At 40.0% G+C, this 26,106-nt stretch overlaps 2 protein-coding genes and 1 long non-coding RNA gene across 3 annotated transcripts; all 3 read left to right on the top strand.

The window, feature by feature from the left end:
• The first annotated feature begins 645 nt into the window (after positions 1 to 645).
• LOC139715350 (uncharacterized) lies at positions 646 to 4,136 on the top strand. Its single transcript, XR_011709817.1, has 4 exons — positions 646 to 716; positions 2,496 to 2,639; positions 3,243 to 3,349; positions 3,767 to 4,136. It is a non-coding gene; the product is annotated as an uncharacterized lncRNA (long non-coding RNA).
• A 15,472-nt stretch (positions 4,137 to 19,608) lies between these two features.
• Positions 19,609 to 20,989, top strand: LOC139715712 (uncharacterized). The gene has a single exon (XM_071627267.1). It carries the CDS (start codon positions 19,609 to 19,611, stop codon positions 20,734 to 20,736), a length of 1,128 nt encoding a protein of 375 aa, XP_071483368.1. The 3' UTR covers positions 20,737 to 20,989.
• A 452-nt stretch (positions 20,990 to 21,441) lies between these two features.
• LOC139715702 (uncharacterized) lies at positions 21,442 to 25,074 on the top strand. Its single transcript, XM_071627257.1, has one exon. It carries the CDS (start codon positions 21,442 to 21,444, stop codon positions 25,072 to 25,074), a length of 3,633 nt encoding a protein of 1,210 aa, XP_071483358.1.
• Positions 25,075 to 26,106: the final 1,032 nt, after the last annotated feature.

Below are 26,106 nucleotides of genomic sequence, written 5' to 3'. Positions count from 1 at the left end.
GGCTCTAGATAAGGATTCGACGGCATTTTTTGTTAATGCTCCGTTCTCATACTGAAAGTCTTGCAAAAATACTAAGGAATAGCGTACGGCCGGATGTCACGCGCGTTTTTGCCGAAAAATGTCATTTTTAGCACAAAATTCAGAAGCATGTCAAAAATCACGATTTTTATTTTTTGCTTGCATTCAATTGATATTTGAAAGATCATGAGTTTCAATTGCCCCTTTTAATGAAATTGCAATTTAAATGTGTTTCCTTAGCATTTTAAAAAGTCATTTTGTACAGCCATATATGGGGCTCTCAAATGTTTGGGTGTTGTTTTCTCGAAATAATATTCACAGATTACTTAACGTTCTGCAAAGTTTGCTTTTCCAAGCTAATTAGATGATCTTCCAAAAGTACTTTAATGTTTTATAAAACTACAAGTGCTTCTTTAATTGAATGTGTCAATATTATTTCTAGTTTTCTTGAAGAAATCTTTACTTTTAATCAAAACTCTGAATTTGCAGGAACTCAGAAAATGCATTTTCCGAGCATTTTCCAGTAGCCCCGCGCAGCTTGTGTGCGCGCGAATACTTAATACGTGTGCGTACGTCTACCACACGCACTACCCCTACGATCTAGCTACATACAGGTAAAATCTCTCGCGCGAGAGCTGCATGTTTCGGTCGTTGAGTTGGAAACGTGGTGACTGGAAAAGGGACTATTTCCTTCGAATGTAAGTAACTTAGTAAATAAATACATAGTTCCTTATTGCACTGCATAACGGAACTTAAAAATCTGTTTTGATCTATTAGTTAGATATAAAACTTTGATCTGAGACTTGGTTAATATCAAGGTTCAAGCGCTAGTACTACGTTAGGCCGATGTCTTTAATTACTGTATTTCGCACCGATCCCGTGGGCGCGGGCATGCCTACCAACCCCCGGGCCGCCACCCGACCGTGCCGGCGGTGTTTGTTAGTGGAACAGCGATTATTCCGTAAAGCACGTCTTGACACGGTGCGAAAAGAGGCCTAACAAACATTAGGTCTACGTCTAGATTTAGGTGTCTTGTTAGTTCGATCTAGGTTTGTAATTTATGGCCTCATCACATGCAGTTGGACTGAATCCTCGTCTACTGTTAGGTCTAATCTATCTAACGGTAATACACTCTCTCTAACTGTTAATACTAACGTTAGTGTTAGACATTCTAGCTAGTAGGGGTAGTGTTACTCTAACGACGAATGTTAGTGTTAGTGCTAGAATGTACGGCTACGCCTGTTATTATGCCAAAACAATTCAATAGGGCTAGGCCCTATGGCACTAGTAGTATAATCACAATGAACTTAACACCTAACGTTAGCACATTAGCAGTTGTATAACGTGGACAGTACAGGTCCACTACTACTAACGTTACTGCGCTGGTTAGATGTATTTCTATTTGTAGGGCTAGAGCCAGGTCCAGGGCAAGGGGCTGTAGACTATACAGAAGATGTAGATGTAGATCTACCAACGTTTAGAGTCTAATAGTAATATACTAGACCTACAATATAAAATCTAGGGCCGGGGTCTGAAGCATAAATAGCTGGCGTCTGGAATTAGGATCTAGGTCTAACCTTAGTCAAGATCTGGGCCACTGATTCTACCTAACGTTAGAGGTTTCTAGTAATCTACTACTCATATCTAGGCAGTTTTGTTGTAAAGACCCAGCTTACTAGGCCTAGCTAGACCTAAGTTTAGGCATCTAGAGGTTCTAAAATCTATGCATAATTATTATAATATATATGTAGGCTAACTTTGATCAAAAAGTTCATGTTAGATCTAACATTAGAAGATCCTAACATTAGCTCTAACGTGAATTATCTAGGCTAATATTAGTCTCTAGAGCAGAGGTCTAAGGTTGATTCCACTCTTTCTGGTATTTGTAGACCTGTGGGTTCAGAAAAAGAGTCTAGGATTTAGGCCTAGGTGTTTTATATAAAAGCGAGTCTACAACCAAGTGATCTTGCCATTCGAATATGCCTGAAAGAGAGAGAGAGAGAGAGAGAGAGTGTTCAATCCTGACTGCCAACCTCTCCTAATCTGTGAATCATTTACATGTACTCTTCTAGTTTACAAATAGATCTAGTCAAAGAGAAACTATTTAGAAATGTCTTTACTCATAAGTACCAAGTTCTTATGTTAATGTCTCAAAGAATAAAGGTTCATTTGAAAAAATGTAAATATTACATTTTTAATGGATCATTTATACCGACTCACTGAAACCTAAATATCTTCTTCTTTTTTAACTTTTTAAAAAGCTAAAAAAAAAAATATATCATCTTAATGAAAGAGATATATTTTTAGTTATAATTGATTTGCATGGGAAACAAAGAAAATTATGTCAATGTCAAGATGCCTTTTCAAAACAATTAAATTTCAAATTGATTTTATTTTTTGTTCACTATTAGCTTATAATGCTCTGCTTTAAAGATGAAAAAAAAAATTATTTGAGCCATGTCGATTTCTGTTTTCAGCTAGATGTACCAACAAGTGGACAGACTGAGTCTTGTCTTCAAACTTCACCAAAGAGAGAGACATATGCCTATTCTGACTTGCCAAAATCTAATTGTAAAGACTGAGCTCTTTCTACCTGCAACAAATTGCAGAACAACCAGAAGGTAAGAAACGGTAAATGTCTTAAATAGCGGTCTAATTTGAAATATCTTCTAAATACTAACTTACTAAGTGTTTGATTATCAAATGTATCACTTCAGTGCCCAGTTGAAAATAATGCCAAATCTAAATACATTGAGTATCAAATATTCCTATTCCATTTGAATAAATTGTAACAAGCATGTTTTCGCTTTGACAGTTGCATTACAATGCAGTGTACAAATACTTTGCAAACAAAGAGAGGAGAATAATCTTATACACGTGTATCTCCATTTATATAATAAGGGGAGCAAATCTATGATCGGATGTGTATTCTTGTTTTCTTGTAAATTCATTGCATGTTCTATTGTAGAGGATCATATGAAAGAACGGTATTCTATCTACTGAAGATGAGATCATATAAAAATCAAACATAAATGTAATCAAGTAAGATATTATATGTAATGAAATATTTCTCAACCATGTCAATTGGCACAAGTGTTTAATGTGTGCACAAATGAAAATACGTCTGTAGTCACAGATCAATTAACTTTCCATTGTTATTATGTTGCGTTAAGTATGACGTAAGGGTGATATGCTGTGATGTATTGTTCTTTATTTTTATCAAGGTGTCACCAACAAATGGACATGCTGAGTTTGAGATCACATCCACTAGAGTGAGGGGGAGATAGAAAGATGTCTTGACTGCGATGTGAATGCCCTTTCCAGCTCAGAAGTAAGTGTCATCGATTTGAAATTAGGAATATCATCTCATGAATACAAATCGATTTATGCAAGGAAATCATATCCTAATCCACATACAAATGAGAGCATGATACAATCAAATATTTGTGTACAGGAATTACAGGTGTCAAGATGACTTCCATCCTACATAATTCATTTTCAGTAAGATATGGCTTTAGAGCATCAAAGATGATAATAACAATTACATGATTAATGTATTACATGTAAGACAAATTAATGTTGACAGTGACCTGAAGATCCAAAATCTCATACTAAGGGTTTCATGAGATCGTGATGATTAATTCTAATTCATGATGAATGTGTTTGTTTATGTTGCAGTATGATTATCCTGTTTCACTCATAAAAATGATAACTTATTTAAGTTTTTGTTAATTGTATTTTCGACCAGAATTAGCACAAAGTGGACAAAATGGACCCTGCAAACCACAGCCAACTACGGACAAGAGAGAGAGAGAGAGAAAAAAGAAAGAGAGAGATGTCCTGACTACCAACCTCTAATCTGTGCATCCTGCACTCTATTTCGAAAGGAAATGTGGGAGGTAAGCAATAATACATGTACATGTAAAATGTAAACCCCAAATATGTTGGAATATTTTGTCAAGCCTTTGACATCTTGACCAAATTTTTGACTGTCGATCGTTCATTGGGCAGAAAATTAACGCATGTTTTGCTAAATGAATGCAGTACTGCATATGCATGTAGTCAATCACTCCAACAACGAAGATTTACATGAATTAACGCTGATTATTATTTTTTTTTTTAGCCTCTGTCAAAGATGGTTGCAGGAGTTTTTATGTTGTTGCAGTCATCATTCACACGCACATCTATCCTATTCTCATCTTGCAATAACTTAACATTTACTCAGCAGATCATCTTCAACTTTGGTTTTATACAGAAGAGATGATTACCTGCTGAGCCTTGTACAAGTAGCATTTTAGTTATTGTTGTGATTTTGCTGCTGATTGTAAATTACAGGGAAACCCTGATTTTTATTGACTGTAGAGCATTGCTACCATGACATTATATTTACCTTCGGATGGCAAAGTTACCATAACCTCTAAGCAATTTGACTTTGATTAGTTATGAGGGTATCGATGTGAAAGGTCACAGGGACATTATATGCACGAAAGTGTTGAATGTATCCAGTTGCAGTATCAGGCAAGCACTACCTTGAAATTCTTCTGAATGGAATAAAAAGCTTAATGGAAAGAATTGGATATTTGGATCATGAAAGTTTCCTACATTTTATATTTCATCGTGTACTCACGGTTAAATTGCTACAATTAGGATCTACTGTATAAAATAATATACTTTACAGTTTCAAGGAAACACTACATATAGAGGAAATCAAGTAACCGTATGTCTTTATTAGCCTATATGTCACTGTGTCTTCACCAAAGATTAAAATGCCCATGTCACTTTCCTCATCAAGTAAAGACAGATACACCATTCTTTCTCTCTCTCTCTCTCTCCGTCTCTCTCCAGAAACAACCCTGCCAGGCTAGCCAGTCCGCATCCAGATTCCGTATGAAGGATGTCATCAGAACCTGAACTTACATGTGGAATGCATCCATCTAAACTTCTCAAATATAATCACAATGTGCTTTCAGAACTATTATAGAAGTTGAATATATAAAAGACATGTGTATATATTAGACATTTCTACTAATCCAGATTAAATGCTTCTTTTCTAATCTTTTTTTTTTCTTTTTTTTCCCTTAGTGATGAAGTAAAACAAGACCTGATATCAAAATGTGCACAACACTACTTGGCAAAGAGCATTTACAATATGATTTGATGTAGATCTACTTCCAATTTTGATGGCAGCATTAAAGGGATGAGGGATGGCCTACTTTTGGTTGAGATGGGGGCTGATATGGAGATTTTGTAAAATAATGAGAACCCTGTTACGAAATATTAAAGAGTAAACAATACCAAGAGGAATTCCAAATTTATTTGTTAAAAATTGGTTTTGAAAAGGCTGAGATGTACAAAAACAAAGAGGTCCTAATAAAGGTGGCACCCACTTCTAATTATTATCATTCTGTGTCACTTTTTAAAAAGATTTCTCGGCCGTTTCAAAACCAAGAACTTTAATCAAACAAACTTCAAATTACTCTAAGAATTTGATGCTCTTTCATATTTCATAAGTTGTTTTTATTTGCTTGCAAAAAGTTAAAGTCTGAATCTCCATCTCAACCAAAACTATACCATGCCTTTGAGACTCACAGTTACAAGCCGCATACTAGTAGTTCATGGAAATTGATCCTGTTATTTCCTTTGAAGCCCAAACGCCAACATTTTAATCCTGTCAGATTGGAATGTCTTTTGTTTTTGTTTTTATGGGGGGGGGGCAACAAAAGGGAAGTGAACTTTGCCTTTCTTCATCGGATGGAGGAAAATATGTGACATGTTAGTCAGAAAAAAAAAACTGCACGTTGAAGTGCTTAAAAAGAGAAAATTTCACAAAGTAACAGTTGGTGAATCTGAAGGGAAATAGCATAGAGCATGTTTTTTCTTTTCTAGTTTAAGATATAAAAGAATAGTATGTAGCTTAAAGGAACGAACATAAGTAAAATGTTTCAATCCAAACGCCAAGTACAAGAAGTAGTGAAAAGAAAATGTACTGGTCAAGATGTATGTTTTGCCAGGTTTTCTTTCACATGTGCCATAATTGTCATGATGTTGGTAATACTGTAATATATGTTAGCTATTCAGGGCCCCAGCAATGTATTCTGGTACTTGGAATGAGGGAAAGTATTAGAGGGAAATACCGGTACCATGCATTTTGGAGAGGTGATTTTTTTTTTTTTCTTCATTGAGAGACGAGTATTCAGTACAGATACCTTATCACACTGGTCTGCAGAACACAAAAATAATATCAGACTAAAAGTAGATTTTTAAAAATTTGGCAGTCACCATTCTAATTTAGTTGTACATTGACGAAAGTTCAATGCAACAGCGTACAGTCATAATTAGCTAGGATATGTAACCACAAATTTTTAAAAAGATAGAGATATTGAAATATTGCTTAAAGAGAACATTTTGTTTTTCTAACTGGTGTAACGTTTGTGATGCTGGACACATTATAGTATATGTCACATTTAAAAAAAAAATTGAGGCTGTCAATGCAGTTAATGTAGTCAGCGCAATTTGTATTGTTTTTCAAACTCTTTTGATGTATATCACAGAGATTTGTTCATGAAAGACATTTTCACTGAGGACTCATTCTTTTCTAAAGCTTTTAATCATTTAAGAAGATTGCTTTCAGATGGATTTTTTTGTTTGTTTTTAGATGTCCACAAATGGAGACTGAGGTTCTTTACCTTTCAAAACGAAATACTGTTGAAGAGAAATAATTATATATATTTTGCAGGATTCAAGCATGTTCTTACTGTGTATGGTATTCTAATCAGCATTTTTGGTAACCAGCAACATAGATGTCAAGTGCTGCTATTCTAGTAAATGTACGCTAATGGCAAATCATTGCTTTAAAAAAGAGAAATTGCCTCGTTTACTGTTTACTGTATTTCATTCGTGAACGCTGTTTGAGACGGTGGTTGCGGGCGTGTGCACATTGTGTAGTACGTTTTGTTGGTTGACTGGGAATTTAGAGTGTTGGTGATAACTGAAATGATTTTTTTTTCACAAATTTGTGATAATATAGAAAAAAAATCGAATTGCAAACAAACAAGTTGTTACATGTCTGCTCCAAGGACATAGAACTTGGCCAAGGATTAATATAATCTGCAATATAGACTCGATGATATAACCGACTTAATGATGGGAAGGGGAAATAAAGCTGTTATTGCATTGTACGCATTTCACTTCTACTTCCTTTTCGCTTCTTATTTTCTCTTTTGAGGGTGATATTTGCCTTACTTTTTCACACAAATCCGGGATACATAATAACATTTTATGTCGCCGACTAAGTGTGCGTTCCAAACAACGTTCATGTCAACAATCAACCATCATAAAAGAAACATTTAGTATAAGTCTTCTGCGGGAGAATAAATCAAAATAAAATGCAAACACCTCGCCTTAGAACATTACAAAAGTAAAAGTGATTTCGTGCCTATCCCTTGCAGGGCTCCGTTTCAGGGCCTGAGAATGCAAACTATATAGCATTACGAATTCCAAAGCATTCTCGGGGGAAGGGGTGAGTATGCAGGATGGGAGATTTGGTATCGTAATTTTTCCCAGTAACATGTGATTTGTTATCACGGTTTCCATGACAACCATTTCCGAACATAGTAAACAATTTTATATAACTCTTAGGTTTCATTGTTAAACATAGATTAGTTAGATTGACACATTTTTCACACACACACAAAATGTTTCAACACTTTCGTACGTTTTACAATTATGAATATTTGAAATTTTCAGGGAGTGACCTAATGATGATCAGTTGCCATGGTAACAACACTACTGATTTTATTTTTTATTTATTTTTTTTTTTTGGGGGGGGGGGTGGGGAAGAAGCACATTTCAGTCATATCAAGGTGCCACAAAGGGTTTTGCAGTCAGCTATCCAACCTGTCCATTGACTTCGCCAATTATGTAAGATAAATACCTACACGCACTATACCATGTACAATATATATGGGCTTACGCTATACATTCGATTTTTCATTCAAAATGCGCGTCCGGTAAAAATACATCGTCCCATTTAGGATAACATAAAACGAGTTATCTTTCGCCTTATCTTGTAATTTCTTTGCTGCATAAGATATCAGAATATATATTATATTTCGGAATAATAAAAACTTTTGAATAGATTGATTTAGGTAGTTTAAAAAAACTTTGAAATATTGGTAGATTTTACAAAGTACAATTTTGAGTAAATCAAGTTTTTATGTTTCATTGCGCCATATATGTGCGTGTAAAAATTCTACATTCAAATGCATATTAGTCAGGTTCTAAACTTGAAATGGAAGATAAAACATTTCTAGTTTGAAAGGTACTTATCAACCATTACTTATTTCGGTAAAAAAATAAAAATCGTGATTTTTGACATTCTTTCAAATTTTGTGCTAAAAAAGGCATTTTTCGGCAAAAACGCGCTTGACATCCGGCCGTACGCTAAACTTGAGTATTTTTGCAAGACTTTCAGCTGGAAAACTAAGCATTAACAAATTTTGCCGTCCAAAGTAAAAAAAATCGTCTTGGCTGGCCTACTACTATAGGTATTCCAAGTTATTTGTTCTGATATGACGAAATGGTGTCGGCTGAACGTGAGCTGCTCTCGACCATCAGGAAACGCCAGATGCAGTTTTTGGGCCATGTTGTGAGGAAGAGGCAATAACGGAACATCTATAGTCCTGACTGGATTGTAAACGGAAAGAGATCACGTGGACGACAGCGACTCACTTTCCGCAATGGCTGGGATATCCTATAGCTGGCGAGAGAGGATCCACCTTGCTGCATTCGTGCGACGGTAAAGAGGGAGCTGGAGGAGGCTTACTGCATCATGCAGTGATCGCCAACGGGCAGTGACGTCCATGGCAGAACAGAGAGAGATGACGACATCTCGATATAAAGAAACTGCCCTTTCCCTGGACTTATTTATAGCGGGAGTCGCCTGTAATAGATAACTTGGTAGGTATTGGATTAAGCTCAGTCTATATAGCCCCCCTGTATACATAGAGAAGGTTCATTCAAATGTATTTTCTTTATCGCATTTATTGGCTATTTTAGCAAATATTGACAGAGGATATCACTGACAGAATCTTGGCTTGGAAGATGTGTGTGTGTGTGTGTGTGTGTGTGTGTGTTTTGCCGGCTCCAAACAAATTGAAGACAAACAGCAAAAGAATAGTGATAACAATATAATACATTAAAGCATGCACTGAAGATATCCGTGCACGTGGCCACATAAGTGATAATCAAGTCTAAGATCAGCAGAAGTCAACATGCGTTTTGTGCCGTAGAAGTCCTTTAAAGATAGTCCGTTCATTTCCAGTGTGTTCTTTCGGCAAATAGCTCAAATTTCTACTCACGCTTCCGTACACTTTGCAATATACAAACTTATATAAACGAACAATATATTATTCATAACACAGAAAGTTGCAGAACAACAATTTATCAAAACTTGTGATTAATCGTTGAAGAGAAATCCTCAGAGTTCTGCTTCCATTTTTGGAGGCGTACATGTTATGATCAAGTGATATCCTTTGATGGCGAAGAAGGTCCCTGTTTTTGACGATGTACCTGTTTCTTTTTCAGCTTCCACGTTAAACTTAGTCATTACAATGCAGAAACGAGACGAATTAAATTGAATTAATTCTACACAATTTATTTTGTTAAAACAAAATTAGAATCATTTCCTCATCATGGAGTGAAGCACTCTGATCAGCAAAGTTGGTTTCCGTAGGGGTCCACAAATATCAAGAAATGCTTTGCGAAATGAACGATTCGTGCGAATGTAAACCAGCATGTTAGTAATGCTATTTGTTAGCGCTAGCATGAATGACAGCTCCAGTGTCCAAGTAGGAATCTCCAATCCATAAACGTATTTCCCAATAAATGGAACATAAAGAGCTACAGCCGAAAGTCCATTGGTAAAGGTAACCAGAAGGATGGTGATCACGCCCTTAACGTTCGATTTGTCAATTCCAGGTGGAGGAACAAGTTCGGAATTTTCATAGTTTCTGTTGCCGGCCGGGGCGGCCCGAACTAGAAGGCGGATGCGCTTTGCTTGCCGACAGGTGATGATAAGTACATGCAAGTTGCAGGCTATACCACACACGTGTGGTATTGCATTGATGTTGAAAAAGATTAGCAGACAATTCTTATCCGAGCGTCCGAAGTAGTATCGAAAAGGTGTGGTATAATTGCGACAAATTTCGTTTAACATAATTTGCGAATTCACACGCATCTATGACAGGGGAAACAGCGAAGGAACAACAATAAACCAAGACGATTATAACGACCACTTTCACTCTGGAAGGTGTTACCATAGTAACGTGGTGGAGAGGGCGAATGACTGCGATGTAGCGCTCTAGACTTATCAGGACAAAGATGTAGAGTGAATCGGCAAGCAGCATGTATCCCGAGGCTACGATGAGCTGGCAAGAGTAATGGTTCTCAAACGGCCACGCCCCGTCGTTCAGACTTAGGATGGCGTGTAGAATGCATCTCACAGCGCCACTCACCAGATCCACCAGGCACAAAGTTTGGTAGAGAAACTTCTGTGTTCCTTCGAAAACACCCTCTCTCGTGTGGATGATGTAAATCGAGATCGCCCCGGAGAGCATTACGAGGGGAAGAGAGATGAGAAACGCTGCAGCCGATATCATCCTCATTGCAACCAAACTGCCACAACTCTTCGAGAAAGCCCTCCACAAATCTGAGGGATGGTAGTCAGCACTGTGCTACAATGTCTCTCCATAAACACCATATACGTTTTTCGGTTAGCCACACTGAGGTCTACACTGGCAAGGGGAAAAAAGATCTTCGTTGATGATTAAACGGTCATGATATGAAAATAACCCTATCTGATTGTTAGATAGTCATCAACAGTGATCAAAGCTGTCGAGTGAAATAAGTATGAAACTGCTGTCGTCTGTTGCACTCATGCTAAAATGCAAACTGTAAAACAAATAAAAGGCAATCGGTCATGATCATGATCGCGCTGAAGGATTTTGTCACTCATCCAAAACGTTTATTGCGTTTCCTCATGATATGAGATTGAAAGGTGAAATTACACTTTTGCTGAAATCTTATTTTTGAGAGAAACTATAGAACACATCTGACAATATACAATATGCGAGAACGGTGGAATGTTAATATCAAAATAATGACGAAATATCATCAATATTATTCATCCTTTGTTCGCAGTGTATGTATTCATCATGTCACTTTAAACTTTTGAAAAGTACATTATAAATTTCACATGTCATTAATGGAATTATATAAACATACTGAAAGCAAACACACACACACACACAAAAGAAAACTGAATAGAACTGAATGATTTGATGTGACAACTTTGAGCAAAGAAAATGGGTGTTCATTGGGATTCGAACCCCAGATCTCAGGATTGCTAGACCGGTGCTATTTATACTCAGAGAGCTATATAGAAAGCCCTAGTAGGCTACATTTGGATTAGTCCCATAAACCCTTGATTCTCAATGCTCGTGTGGTCAGAAGTTATAGCCTGCGTGTTATATGTATGAAATTGCATGAAATGAAATGAAATGAAATTAGTACAAGTGTACCATGATTCGTGGAATCTAGTGGTTAATAGATATCAATGAACCGTGTTAAGGTTTCGACAGTTTTCATTGATATTGATTAAAACTGAACACCTGATTATGACCCTTGCAAAATAATGCAAATATAGACAATCACTCAAAGGACAGTTTTACATTTCAATTAGTATACAATATTACATGCACATGATTTAAAACATTAGAAATAATATCAGGAAGCCATTTATATGATTTATTCTTTAATCAAAATTCCCGGTAATAAACTTGTGACTTTCTACGCGTCAAATCGTTTGCATTTTGACGCATCTATTTAGATCTGACCAATTATGTTCCTCATGAAAAAGATGTGACACTATAGATAAAAGATACCCATCCGCGTCGATTGATTTCTAATTCATCATGGTCATAATAGCGGTTATACAAAACTCTAAGTTTATGGATAAGATAAGAAGACGTGCACCCGGAAAATAAGGCTCATGAGTCCGACACGAAGCAAACAAGACCCACGAGTCCCGCTATAGGCACCAAAGGCCCATGTGAGTCCGACATTTATTGCATCATATGGCGCTAAATGTACACAGTGTTGGTCTCGTGGGCCTTGTTTGCCTATGATTCAAAGTTCCGTAAAATATTATGTAGTCATATGTAAGCGCTATGTATATTGCTTTGTAATACTTAGAAACATCTGTATTAAGCGCCTTATAAATGTATTGTATTATTATTATCATTATCATTGTTATTATTATTATTATTATTATTATTATACTTTATATGGAAATAAAATCCTTTGAATTTGAATTTGAATAATCATGGGGCTGATTTGCCTATAGTGCCGAGCTCATGGGGTGTATGACTCGTGGGCTGTGTGATTAATGAAACGTTTTTTAGTGTCGTGCTAGTGGGCCATATGACTGGTGGGTGTCGGGCTGGTGTGATGATGACCCCGATGATACTCTCATGGTAATACTACTGTAATTTGCAGATAACTGCTAAATTCTAAGAATGCATATAGAAACCAAAGTTGAATGATTCATTTTAGAATCCATTTTTGTTTTATATGTCCGAATATCACACATAGATGATTGAAAAAAAAAACTTTTTAGGAATTATCTAAAGTAATTGTATCGTAATGATATCACTGATGGTAATGATGTAATCAATAGCAATCATGATAATAAGTGATTATAGATATGACCTTGGAGAAGGTAAGGCTGAGACAATCTCTCGAGAATCGGGCCGTCATCACCAAGGTAACGGATACACAAGAATAAAAAAAAATAGTATTGCACAATCGAATGATGGAAGTCCATCTAATTGGTCTTCAGTCGACAGTGGGACGCGAAGAAATAATGAATGATATGAAACCCGCATGTAATCAAATATCAAATAAAAGTCTTTTATTTTGATCGGCGTTATATAATCCAGCCATTATACATTGACGTCACTTAAAAAAGATTAGAGATTTTCTGACTTCATAAAGTATACTCGTCATCCAGGCCTATATATTATATGGCAATATTTTAGGAACGCATCCCATGAACAAATTCGTCTTCTGACACGTATGATAAAACGAATAATGTACAAGATATGATCACATTGAAAGAGAGCGCGAATTGCAGTAGGGGCAAGTATTTCTAGATGTGAGAGCGCTAGTCCCGATTATTGATGCTCTCTTTTGTCAAAGCACATGGGTAACACCTGTAGTTGAACGCATAACTTGCTCGGCGGTGCCGCGCATGACTTTAAAGGAGAGCAGTAGTTGTCTCTCCTTCTCTAGCACCTCCCTGGACAGACACACGCACCGACATGAGCGCAATGATCGAATAATAGCTCTCATTAATCCAGTTCGTAATTACCTCATGTGCACATTGGTACAATTTACCTATCTTTTTTTCTCAGTTGGTTAGGCACTTCACTCGTTTTCAAAGCGGCATAATGCATAAGCTTGCCCGACGTAACAATTTATGGAATTCATGTTCAAACAAAGAATGAAATTGCTTTTAAATCAGGTGAGCAGAATACTCCATCAGTTGACAATTTAGCAGCAGGCATCCATTTCATTGTTTTGTATTGAATGCAATAACAGCCTATTTCCACCTTTTATATTGCGAAATACCATCCTTGCTGTCAGGTGGATGTGCTGGCAAGCACCAATTAGATAAGGATCACATGAATAATCATCACATCAGATGCTTATCTCAGTGAATTTACAAACCAAAATGCCTGTCGGTACAAATGACCTTTTTCTGCTCATGTTCAAAGTGGAATTACGAACTGGTCTATTTAGATACTGGTACGACAGCTTGTGCACTCCCGTTATAACGTACACGTTTATAACAAAATCCCCGTTACAATGAAGTAAAAATTGAGGCCCCAATATCATCTGATCTATGTTTTCCATTCTTTATTTTGCGGGTTTTTTTATTTCGATGTAACGAAAGAAAACTGCCTGACCCGAGGACTTCGTTATAACGGGAGTCCACTGTATCATAAGATATTAAAGTACGCGCGCTTCTCTCGCACACCTACACCTCAATATATTTTCTCAGTTGGGACTACAACTTTCATTTTCTGACACCAGACTGTGATTTATTGCTACATGCAACGCCACCAAAGATATAGGATTGCAGTACCGTATAACAAAAACAACAACAAAAGAAGACGTAACTCTTAATAGCCAATAAAGGCCTGTGACATGCATTGATAAGTTTATCGGATCAATGGCGCGATTCGACGCCTGAAAATATGAAACGGGTTTGTTAACGTGACCACTGTGATCATTGCATCATAATGCACAATATTCCTGCACAGAGGTTTTTATACATACCGAGAAAAAAAAAAACCTTGCCATGTAGGAATACCTTCAAATTTCCGACTCAGCAATGAAACCGTCAAATTTGGACTTTTTTTTTTCCCAAGAGAAAAACAAGAGTTGTATACAAACATGTGTTTCTAAGTTAGCATTGTGGAAGATCTTCACGAGCAGGAACAGCAGGAATTTATACCATGGTTTATGTGTTATAATGCTGAAATCTCATATCGCACAAATTCACGTTAGTTCTGCATGTCGTCTGAACTGCAAAGATATGCTAAAGAAAGCACCAGACGGATAGTTAGGCCTAGATACTTTTAGATACTCCTGTTAGAAACCAAAATATGAAGTTTTCAAAATATGGAGATGTTGCACATATAGGTACGTTTTCTTTGCAATCCAAGGCACCTCTTTCATGCTAACCTAACTCATACTGGTTCCTGTAAAAGTCTGAACTGCAATGTACTATTCATTTTCTTTAAATGCTTTGATGTTGGATCTCCAACAGGTCTAAACATTATGAAGAATGAAAGTGAGCCATTGACGGTGGCTGCAGTGGCGATCGAGATCACAGTGAGAATTTACCATGATATAAGATGTCTGGAGATCCAACGCTGATGATGTAACACTTTCATTTCCAGGGCGAGCAGCGAATTCCTACAGGTTCTATTGCCATTTCCAGGTTCCGTCAAAGCACGGCCCCTCATCCGGGTACTGCTCGCAGGCAAGACTCTCGGGCCACGGGTAGCCAAAACTCGCTAGGACGTCCAAGCAACCGCCATCCCTGACGCTCTCGCAGAGGGACCGACACGGCGGGACCAGCGTTCCCGACCCCGTACAGACGGGGGCGAACACCGAGCAGAGGAAGATGGTTAGATCGGCGACACATCCGTACTGGATCAGCGGTTTGAATTTCTGAAAGTGCAGCATGGCTTCCTGCGGTGTCTCGTGCCCCCGCAAATTAGGAAGCGCCGACTCGTTGTAAATACCGGTCTCCACGCACCGAGGGATGAACAGCGGTTCTCAGGCGAGCCGCTGAAGATTGGCAGGGGTGGTGCCGGGGGTGGTGACGACAGTGTCCTCGTCGCCACAGGAGCTATTAACTCGACTCGGGGCCGTGATCAGCAGCCACCAAATCACCATCGACCTTACTCGACGATCACCAAAGAGTGGTCCTTTCTTTCTTTGAAACCGCTGCATTTTCACCCAGTTGGAAGAGAGTACCTGTTACCTGGTTGAAATAATTCCTCTTTTTTAGTACCTCGGGGGAATAGATTTTAAGACTCCACCAAAATTAGCGAAACAGGTCTCTGTTTCACAACATTAAAGTGATTGTTGCACCTTGCAGCAGGCACTATGCCTTTTTGAACATACAGCGTTTCCAGGTCACAACAGAACAAAATCACTATGTGAAAAATCACCAAAAGCCATCAAAAATCACCAACTTTGGAAAAGCGTAGGTCAGGCTTCAATTTCAAGACAAAATGATGTCAGTAAACCTTTATCAAACACTCTGCGCGAGTCTCGGTGCAATTTACGGCGCGCGCGCCGTAGTCACACACACTAAATGCAAAATGTGCACGATGTGTGTTGTGGACAGAATAAAGTATGAGTTCGTGATAAGTTCAGCATTGATTGTGACGTCATAGGCGGGCTTGTGAAGCAGAAAATTGGGTATCGGCCTGTGGGGGCGCTATAAAGGTGTGCTGCTAATTTCGAGTTCCGAAACTTTCGTTGCCCAGAGATGCCATTGATTTAGCTCAGATTTCGTTACAAGCCCAATGATGTAAGTAGAAATGAGTATGATTGTATGAAGTTTGAGGTTTCATTTATCTTTTTAGCCATTTGGCTTAATGAACGACGAAGTATAAATGATATAAATCAGGGGCGTCACCAGCTTTTTTTCAAGGGGGGTGCGTTTTGACACTAAAATGTAACGAGATTTTTTGGACAGACATTTGGAATATGATAGGATGCTCTCAATCCCTAGACTTTTACTGTTTTTTTGAGGGAAACCAAGCGGGGAAAATCCTAGCTACGCCGGGTCGGCGTAGCTAGGATTTTATCTTTGGGGGGGGGGGGGGGGGGAGAGGAGGATGTAGAAGTACCTGTTGTCCCCCCCCCCCCCCTCCTCCCACTCTTAGAACTGAAATTGCATTTTGGTGTTGTAAATGGTGCAATTTGATGCATGTTTTGCTTGTTTTATCGACTTGAAACAGTCCCACTTGTTTAAGGTAGCAGTAAATTTTGATGTAGATTATTAATGAACAATTTGCCCGCAAAATAGTATCATCCAAATAAACTTCCTGTTTTAATATTTACACTGAATATCATGAACGCGGCCAAGCAAGAGCGATAAGAGTGAGCGAGTGGGAGGATGTGGGTGTCCCCCTCCCACGGTGAGCACTTTTTGCATTTTGATGTTCTAAATAGTAAATAATTTGATGCAAGTTTTTTGCATGTTTTATCGGCTTGAAACAGTCATTTTTTTATTTTTTTCTTTTTGCTTTGGAAATTAAGGGGGGCGCACCGGGTGCAACTGCTGGTAATTACTGGCAGCAACATCGGGTGAATGGCATAACAATTAAATGCGAGCGAGCGAAGAAAGCGAGCTTGAAAAGTTTGACATTTAGTCCCAAAACTGCCATTTGGAGACATATTTTTTTCGCTTTGGAAATAAAGGGGGTTAGAGTAACTGCCGGCAATAACTGGCAGCAACATCAGGAGAATGGCATAACAATTAAATGCGAGCGAGCGTAGCGAGCGAGCTGGAAAATTTTGACACATCACAGTAAAAAAAAAAACTGCCGTTTTTAGCTATATATTTTCGCTTTGGAATTTAAGGGGGGGGGGCGCATCGACCGCAACTGCTGGCAATTACTGGCAGCAATATCAGGAGAGCATAACGATTATTATTAATGCGAGCGAGCGAGCTTGAAAATCTTACATTTCACAGTCCAAAAACTGCCGTTCTTAGCCATATCTTTTCGCTTTGGAAATTAAGGGGGGGGGGGGCGCACCGGGCGGAACTGCTGGCAATTACTGGCAGCAACATCAGGTGAATTGCATAACGATTAAATGCGAGCGAGCGAAGAGAGCGAGCTTGAAATTTTTGACATTTTACAGTAAAAAAAAAATGCCGTTTGTAGCTATATTTTTTCGCTTTGGAAATTAAGGGGGGGGGGGGCGCACCGGGCGCAACTGCTGACATTTACTGCCAGTAACATCAGAAGAATTGCATAAAGATTTTAGATGCGAGCGAGCTCGAAAATTTTGACATTTTACAGTCCAAAAACTGCCGTTTGAAGCTATGTCTTTTTTTGCTTTCGAAATTAAGGGGGGGGGGGCGCACCGGGCGCAACTGCTGGCAATTACTGGCAGCAATATCAGGAGAATTTAAATGCGAGAACGGTAGCGAGCGAGCTTGAAAATTGTGTTATTTTACAGTCCCCAAACTGCCGTTTGTAGTTATATTTTTTTGCTTTGGAAATTGAGGGGGGGCGCACCGGGTGCAACTGCCGACAATTACTGGCAGCAACTTCAATGGCATTATACGACTAAATGCGAGCGAGCGGACAAAAACTGCCATTTGAAGCTATATTTTTTCGCTTTGGAAATTGTGAGGGGGGGACGCCCGGTGCACCCCCCCCCCCCCCCCCCCCTCTGGATCCGCCACTGGTAGTCAAGGGTGTCGGTTTATGTTCATGACTGGGGGAGGTATAACCAGCGAGGTGGCGTCGAAGTGACCAAGCGGGGGAAGGATGTCCAAAATCTGCACTTTAGAGCATCCCCTAATTGTGAGTGTTTGTTTGTGTGTGTGTATTATATACATGGAAAAGTTAGGAATTAGCCCATAAAGGTCAAGTCTTTTTATTGGCAATGCAAGACATTTTTATATAGACTATAAATATGTAAAGCAACACTGCAAAATCAATGATCTAGCTTTGATATAACGAAGCGTAAGGTACAAAGGTGTAAATTCTACATCACATTGTGCAACATTGTAGCGACTCTTTTTGCCGTTCGGATATTCTGAGTACACACTGCGCACATACTGCTTTTATGCAGGATGCCAACCAGGGTCCCATTGCATAAAACTTTTTTAGCAACCTTAGAAAATTCAGGTTGGGATTTGCCCAACCTGAATTTTTTAAGGTTGCTAACCTAAGAATGTAAAATCCGTTGCATAAAAACTCTGGTTGGGAGCTTCCAACCGGAATTTTGTGATTTCAACCGGAAAAAAAATCTGGTTGGAGTTTTATGCAACGGGCCCCAGGAATCACGCTGAATCACAATCTTTTGTCGGCTCCGGGCTTTTTGAACAATGTTTCACACTATACACCTATTTCATGGTTAAAAGAAATCATAGAAGATTTTCTTACCTTAGATGATTTTCTTTTTTTTTTTTTTTTTTTTTAAGGATCTGAAGGGGGGTGCGTTCGCACCCAACGCACCCCCCCTGGTGACGCCCATGTAAATGAGGCAACAAAATATAGTGTAGTACACAGTCGAAGGTGCACGTTGCATATACGTAATGGATTACCTACACAGTATAACGTAGTGATGATGCACGATGAATAAGGCCCGATGGGCTCTGTATAATCTGAGCATTTACAGATCTACGTTAGATATACCGCAGATGATTATAATAGTGTATGAAGAGTACTGTGGTTCAATTGAGGTAATTATGGAAGAGATAATGCCTATGTAAGATGTATAACAAGGGCAGATTAATGAAAGGTACAGTGTGAGGTTGCTATGTGTAAGAAGGCATGTCAAGGTCATGCATGGCCAAGGTCAATGATAAATGCAACTGTATGTTAGTGCAGGTAGACAGTGCCCTTGCACATGTATTATGCTAGTCAATATCAAAGAAAGTTCACTCATCACACTATGGGTTATACAGGCAAATAAGAAGACACTACATACAGGTCATGTTTGGTGGAAAACATTTATTGATGGCAAGTAGCCTTATGCAAAGGTACATTACTGTATACCAATAAGTCAGAGTGATTACTCCTTTGGTTCATGTAGTGTAAGAGTTGATTATGTTTCATATTAAATTGCAGATTGAACCTGCTGCCATGCACGGTATCTCTTCATGGGTGTCGCCCTGTGTGGTTCTTGACGTCATCGATGGTGTCTGGGGGTCATACGTCACATCAGTTCAATATCAGCTTGTGTAGCTGATGAGTTAGCACCACCATGAGTGAGGCAGCCAAGTCAGATGTACGACCGGAAGATTCTGTGAGTCAGGCTGGCTCACGGGCGTCGTCCAGACTGCGGAGTAAGGCCAGACGAGCTGCCCTAGCTGCAGAAGTTGCTGCCCTGAAAGAGCAGCAAGAGCTCGAGAGACAGGAACTGGAGTTAAGGCTAAGAAAGGCTGAGTTGACCCTGCAAACTAAGCTCAGGATTGCTGAGGCCGAGGAAGCTGTTTACGATGAAAGTGATGATGAAGCCGTCAAGTTGGAAACCGTCAAGTTGGAACCACCCGAAATGGTTCCAGTTTCTACTCCGTTGCCAAGACGTGATGAACCCATGGCTTCTGAAAGGGGAACAAGTAGTGATGCAGATAGAACCTTTCAATATCCTGTTGAACAGCCTATGCCGTCATCGAGCCCAGTGACAACGCAGATATTTCAACATTTGGAAGAAGGTCAGAGACAACAGCGACAGTTGATGGAAACAATTAGTTTGTCTAATGTTGACATTATGCAGTTCGATGGAAATCCGCTCAAGTATTTCCAGTTCATGAGATCCTTCGACAGCTTGATTGGTGACTCAACTTTAGACAACAATAGCAAGTTGCTAAAGCTTTACAACTTGTGTGAGGGCCAAGCGAAATCCATCATCCAGTGCTGTCTGATGATGAGCCCAGACGAAGGATACTTCAAGGCAAGACATTTGTTAGCTGATCGGTTTGGTAACAACTTTGTCATCAGTGAAGCATGGATCAAGAGAGTTGTTGAGGGTCCAGCCATACAGAGCAACAGCAAACAACTCAGAGACTTCGCTGATCAATTAAAGACCTGTGCAGAAACACTGAGGGCACTTGGAATGCTGCAAGAGATTAGCAACCGCAGAGAGATGGTCAAGATAGTTGAGAGACTACCATACCATCTTCGTAGTCGTTGGCTAAAGCTGGTAAAGACTATCCGGGACAGAGGCAGATCACCACACATCCTTGACATTGTGGAGTTCATCGCTGAAGCAGCAGAAGAACTGAATGATCCTGTCTTTGGGTCATTACTACAGAGTGGTACGAAGGATGGACGCAGCTTCTATCAGAAGTCTAAAGACAGACCAACACCTTCAAGTCATCGTTTACCATAAAGAGGTTCCTATTCTACATCTGTCAGTACACCAAGATGTATTCTCTGCGAGGCTAACCATGGGCTATTCTACTGTCAGCGGTTTAAAGACATGAAGCCAGAACAGCGTCTTCAATTAGCCCGGGACAAGAGATTGTGCTTCAACTGTTTGCTGCAAGGGCATATGTCATCGAGATGCACTCTAAACAGAACCTGCTCAGTGAAAGGGTGTACTCTAAAGCACACAAAGTTTCTGCACACTGGAGGACCGTCTACTAGACCAAGTTCCAATGATCCTGAATTGTCATCAAGGAAAACAGACAGAGCTTCTGATCAGTTAGATTCATCAACCCAAACAGATCAGCATGTGTTTGCTAGCACCAGTGAATCATCATCACACGCAAGCAGTGACGTCATGGGGGCCGGGAGGTATAGGATCGCCCTTCCCATAATTCCCATTCAAGTTCAAGCTCCAAATGGAAATGTGTGCGTAGAAACATTTGCCTTGCTAGATACAGGATCTACACATTCCTTTTGTACAAAGGAACTAGCTGACACTCTGGAAGCAAAGGGTGAGACCAAGACCCTGTCTATCTCTACACTGGAGAGACCAAACAACAGGATTGAATGTGAGACTGTGCAGTTAAAGGTGAAAGGACTAACATCTGATGAGGGGCTCAATATCCAAGCTTACACGCGACCGAATTTGAACATAAGTGTTAGAAACATGGCTACGGAGGAAGACATAAACAAGTATGAACACCTTCGTGACCTTGACCTTCCAGTTGTCAATCAACACCAGGTCAGTATGCTGATCGGGCAGGATGTTCCCCAGGCCTTAATGCCCTTGGAAGTGCGAGAAGGAGCATCAGGAGAAGTCTACGCAGTCAGAACTATGTTTGGTTGGACATTGAATGGTCCATTAGCAGACAACGGTCAGGGAAATTTCCAAGCCACTGCTAGCTTCATAGCTGATGCTGGAGGTCTCGAAGAGCAAGTCAAGTTGTTCTGGAAACTTGAAGGAATGGAATGCCTTGATGACGACAACAGGAGTCTGTCAGTGAATGACCAGAAGGCGATAGAGACTTGGGAGAGAGAAATTACTATGGATGGTGGACATTATCAGTTGCCAATCCCATTTAGAACGAATCGTCCACGTTTGCCTGACAATCGTCATCTAGCTGAACAGCGTTTGCAGTCGCTTAGAAGAAAACTCTCCAAGGATGACTATCTTCTCAGCAAATACAAGGAAGGAATGTCTGACCTTCTCAAGAAAGGTTATGCTGAAGAAGTTAACGACGAACTACAAGATCAAAGTCAAGTTGATGGAGAACACTGGTATCTGCCTCATCACCCTGTGATAAATCCAAAGAAGCCCGGGAAAGTACGCATTGTCTTTGATTGTGCAGCCAGATATGGAGACGTAGCTCTGAATGATGTCATCCTACAAGGGCCGGATCTAACAAACAAGCTAGCAGGGGTACTTCTGAGATTCAGAAGGGATCCTATCGCACTGACTGCAGATATTGAGGCCATGTTTCATCAGGTCCGAGTAACCCCAAATCACAGAAATGTCCTGAGGTTTCTGTGGTGGGAATCAGGAGATCTTGCAAAGCAACCAAGAGTCTATCGCATGTGTTCACATCTCTTCGGTGGTACTTGGAGTCCAAGTGTGTGCAGTTTTGCACTGCGACAAACTGCAGAAGACAACCAGCAGGATTATGATCCCATCACAGTCGAGACGGTTTACAAGAACTTTTATGTTGATGACTGCTTAGTAACATCAGAGACTGAAACGAAGGCCATTCACTTGGCAGCAGAGCTTCGTGACCTACTCAGCAGAGGTGGATTCAGACTGACTAAATGGCTGAGTAATTCTCCATGTGTGTTGGGGACCATACCACCAGAAGAAAGATCCAAGGAGTTAGCTGGAGTTGATCTGAATCACGATGCATTACCGGTCGAGCGAGCCTTGGGCATGAGCTGGAACGTTGAAGAGGATTGCTTTGGCTATAAGATATCACCTAAGGACAAACCCCTCACAAGACGGGGACTACTGAGTGTCGTCTCGTCAATGTATGACCCTATGGGTTATGCAAGCCCGTTCATCGTCAGAGGGAAATTGGTCTTGCAGGAGCTGTGTCGAAAGGGGCTAACGTGGGATGAGCCTATACCAGAAATCGACAAAGACAAATGGCTGAAATGGCTAGATGAGTTACCAGCTATTGAACGCTTCACAGTAAACAGGTGCATTCGGCCCCATGATCTAGCTGAAGTGAACGACTATGAATTGCACCATTTTTCTGATGCCTCAGAGGTAGCATATGGGACAGCATCTTATTTGGTGTTGAAAGCCACAGACGGTCAGAAACACAGTGAGCTGTTAATGTCAAAATCTCATCTGGCACCTATCAAGAAGACAACAATCCCTCGTCTGGAGCTGTCTGCTGCAACAATGAGTGTAAGACTGGACTCGTTTCTGAAACGTGAGCTGAATGTACCAGTGACGAGATCATTTTTCTGGACAGACAGTACTATCGTCATTCAGTACATCAGAAATGAGGAGAAAAGATTTCGGACATTTGTAGCAAACAGAATTGCTGCAATCAGGAATGCATCTTCTCCAGAACAATGGCATTATGTGGATTCTAAATCTAATCCAGCGGATGATTTGTCCAGAGGTTTGTCGGCAGATGATCTGAGGACGAAAGAAAGATGGCTACATGGGCCAGAATTCTTGCTACAAGGGAAAGAAAATTGGCCCACAAATCCAATTGAGAGGGAAGTGATTTCAGACAATGATGCAGAGATCAAATCATCAAAGGGAGATGCAAGTACATTCAGCACTCTATCTGGTGATGAGAATGCCTTAGATGAGATGATCAACCACTATTCATCATGGTATGGATTGAAAAGAGCAGTTTGCTGGGTGGTGAAATTCATCTGGTGGTTGAAAGAAATGAAATCACTGAAGCATGAAGTAGATGAGGACTTCAAAAGGATCACACTGGATGAAATGCAGTTTGCAGAGAAGAAAATGCTCCAACATGAGCAATCTAAATTCTATGGAGAAGAAAAGGATGCCCTGACTGAAACAGATGGCTGTGTAAAGAAATCCAGTCCTATCTACAAACTGGATCCAAGGATAGAGGAAGGTCTGATCAGAGTCGGAGGAAGACTAAGCAGATCTGCACTACCACTAGAGGCAAAACACCCAGTGGTGCTTCCGAAGGCAAGCCATGTGTCAAAACTGATCTTAAGAGAAATTCATGTAAAGGCTGGACACAGTGGCAGAAATTACATGTTGTCAATTCTACATGAGAAGTACTGGCTACCCGGTGCTGGAGCTGCCATCAGAAGGATGATAAGTGGGTGTGTTGCATGCCGGCGACAGAGAGCTAAAGTAATGCAGCAAAAAATGGCTGACCTGCCCAAGGACAGGTTGACACCTGATGAGCCGCCTTTCACGAGAGTCGGTATGGACTACTTCGGGCCCATAGAAGCTAAGAGGGGCAGGAGTACTGTTAAACGCTACGGTGTTATCTTCACTTGCCTTGCTGTGAGAGCAGTACATCTTGAAATCGCTGCATCATTAGACACAGACTCATGCATTGATGCAATAAGACGATTCATTGCTCGCAGAGGTAATGTGAAAGAAATAAGATCAGACAATGGGACCAATCTAGTAGGAGCAGAAAGGGAGCTCAGGCGAGAAATAGAAGGATGGAATCGAGAACGACTAAACAACGAACTCCTTCAGGAAAACATTAAATGGTCGTTCAATCCACCTGGAGCTTCACATTTTGGGGGCACCTGGGAAAGACAGATCAGAACGGTGAGGAAGTTGATTCTTGCCTTGACGAAGCAACAAATGCTCTCTGATGAAGGTTTGAGTACCTTGTTGTGTGAAGTGGAGAGCATAATCAACAACAGGCCCATAACCAGAGTGTCTGATGACGTGAGTGATGTTGAGGCTCTGACTCCAAATCACCTTCTCCTGCTCAACAGGAAGCCTCAACTACCACCCACGGTGACTGACAAGTCTGATGTCTACGCGAGGAAGAGATGGCGTCAAGTGCAGTATTTGGCTGACATCTTCTGGAGACGCTGGACGAGGGAGTATCTACCTCAACTGCAGGAAAGGGAGAAGTGGTTATCGTCTCGCAGAAATGTGCAAGTTGGTGACCTAGTGCTCGTGGTGGATGGAAATGTTCCGCGTAATCTGTGGATGTTGGGAAGAGTACTTCAAACCATGCCTGACAGCCAAGGTTTCGTCCGTAGCGCAGCAATCAAGACGAAGAACAGCGTTATCATTCGACCGATTTCCAAGTTATGCATGATCTTGGAAGGAGATGTTTAATGGAGCTCATTTAGGATCTGTGATGGATCAGCCAGTATTGTGATAGCGTGTTACACATAGCGTTTGTGAGAAAGCGCGATATGTGTTAAAGCGTTTGTGATTACCAAGTGGATATCAACGTTCGCGGCAAGAAGATAGTGTGATGTTCAGTTTGTGTTATAGTCGCGACATGGAGTTCAACGCATTGTGAAAATAGCGTGTGAAGGTCAAGCTGTGATATTCGCGTTGTGGAAATATCATGTGATGCGCAGTTTGTGATATAATCGCGTTATAAAATGATGTCGTTTTGTGTCGTGTTGGATGGAAAACACAAGATTCAGCTTTTTTCAGAGGTGATATTATCATCGGATTGTGTTGTGATATCGCTGAAGGTTTGTGTGTTTGACGTAAATCGCGAAGGAGATCATTTGTGACAAGTGCGCAGATTGTGTCGCGGGGATTCATTTGATTCATCCATTCAGATCAGTGGAAATGAAAGCCACCTTGACTGTGAATTCACCTTTTGTTCATTACCAGTGAACACAATAACTCTTACCAGACTTTATAAGACAGACTTTATGCAGGTTCACAAGATAACTGATTACATAATGTTGTACATTGTGTAAGTGAAGTGTATATGAAATGATTCATATCTCATGGTTGTTATTTTGGCAGTTTTGCAACAGGTAATGGATATAATGCCTTTCCAAAGGTTTCCTTCTTGTGAAGTTCACATGGATGTGGAGTATGCAGTAAAACTAGGCAAATTGTTGCACTGTGGTGATAACAAAGAAATCCCAGAGTTTCTTTCTGAGGACGGGTTCATGTGAATTTTTATTTTTTTTTTTTAACAAACAAACAAACAAACTGCTTGCTAAAGTGTTGTATGCTGATATACAATGTGTACATATGTTGATGCACAGCTGCATTGATAATTAAGGAAGGAGTTTGACATAATGCAAGTGTTCATTCTTGTGTGCATTCAGGTATCAGAGGTATTACAAGCCAAGAGCTTGACAAATCCAAGTGTTCATATATTTCATGTTTTTGCAG

The sequence above is a fragment of the Diadema antillarum genome, unplaced genomic scaffold (genome assembly GCF_040938485.1).
Source record: "Diadema antillarum isolate AM-2024a unplaced genomic scaffold, OU_Dant_1.0 scf00000006, whole genome shotgun sequence".
Classification (NCBI taxonomy): Eukaryota; Metazoa; Echinodermata; class Echinoidea; order Diadematoida; family Diadematidae; genus Diadema; species Diadema antillarum.
This window is presented reverse-complemented; position numbering and strand designations above follow the sequence as displayed.

Bases quoted from the DNA above. Each gene is read 5' to 3' on its own strand.
- LOC139715712 (XM_071627267.1), top strand. From the start codon at position 19,609: ATGAGTGAGGCAGCCAAGTCAGATGTACGACCGGAAGATTCTGTGAGT.
- LOC139715702 (XM_071627257.1), top strand. From the start codon at position 21,442: ATGGCTACGGAGGAAGACATAAACAAGTATGAACACCTTCGTGACCTT.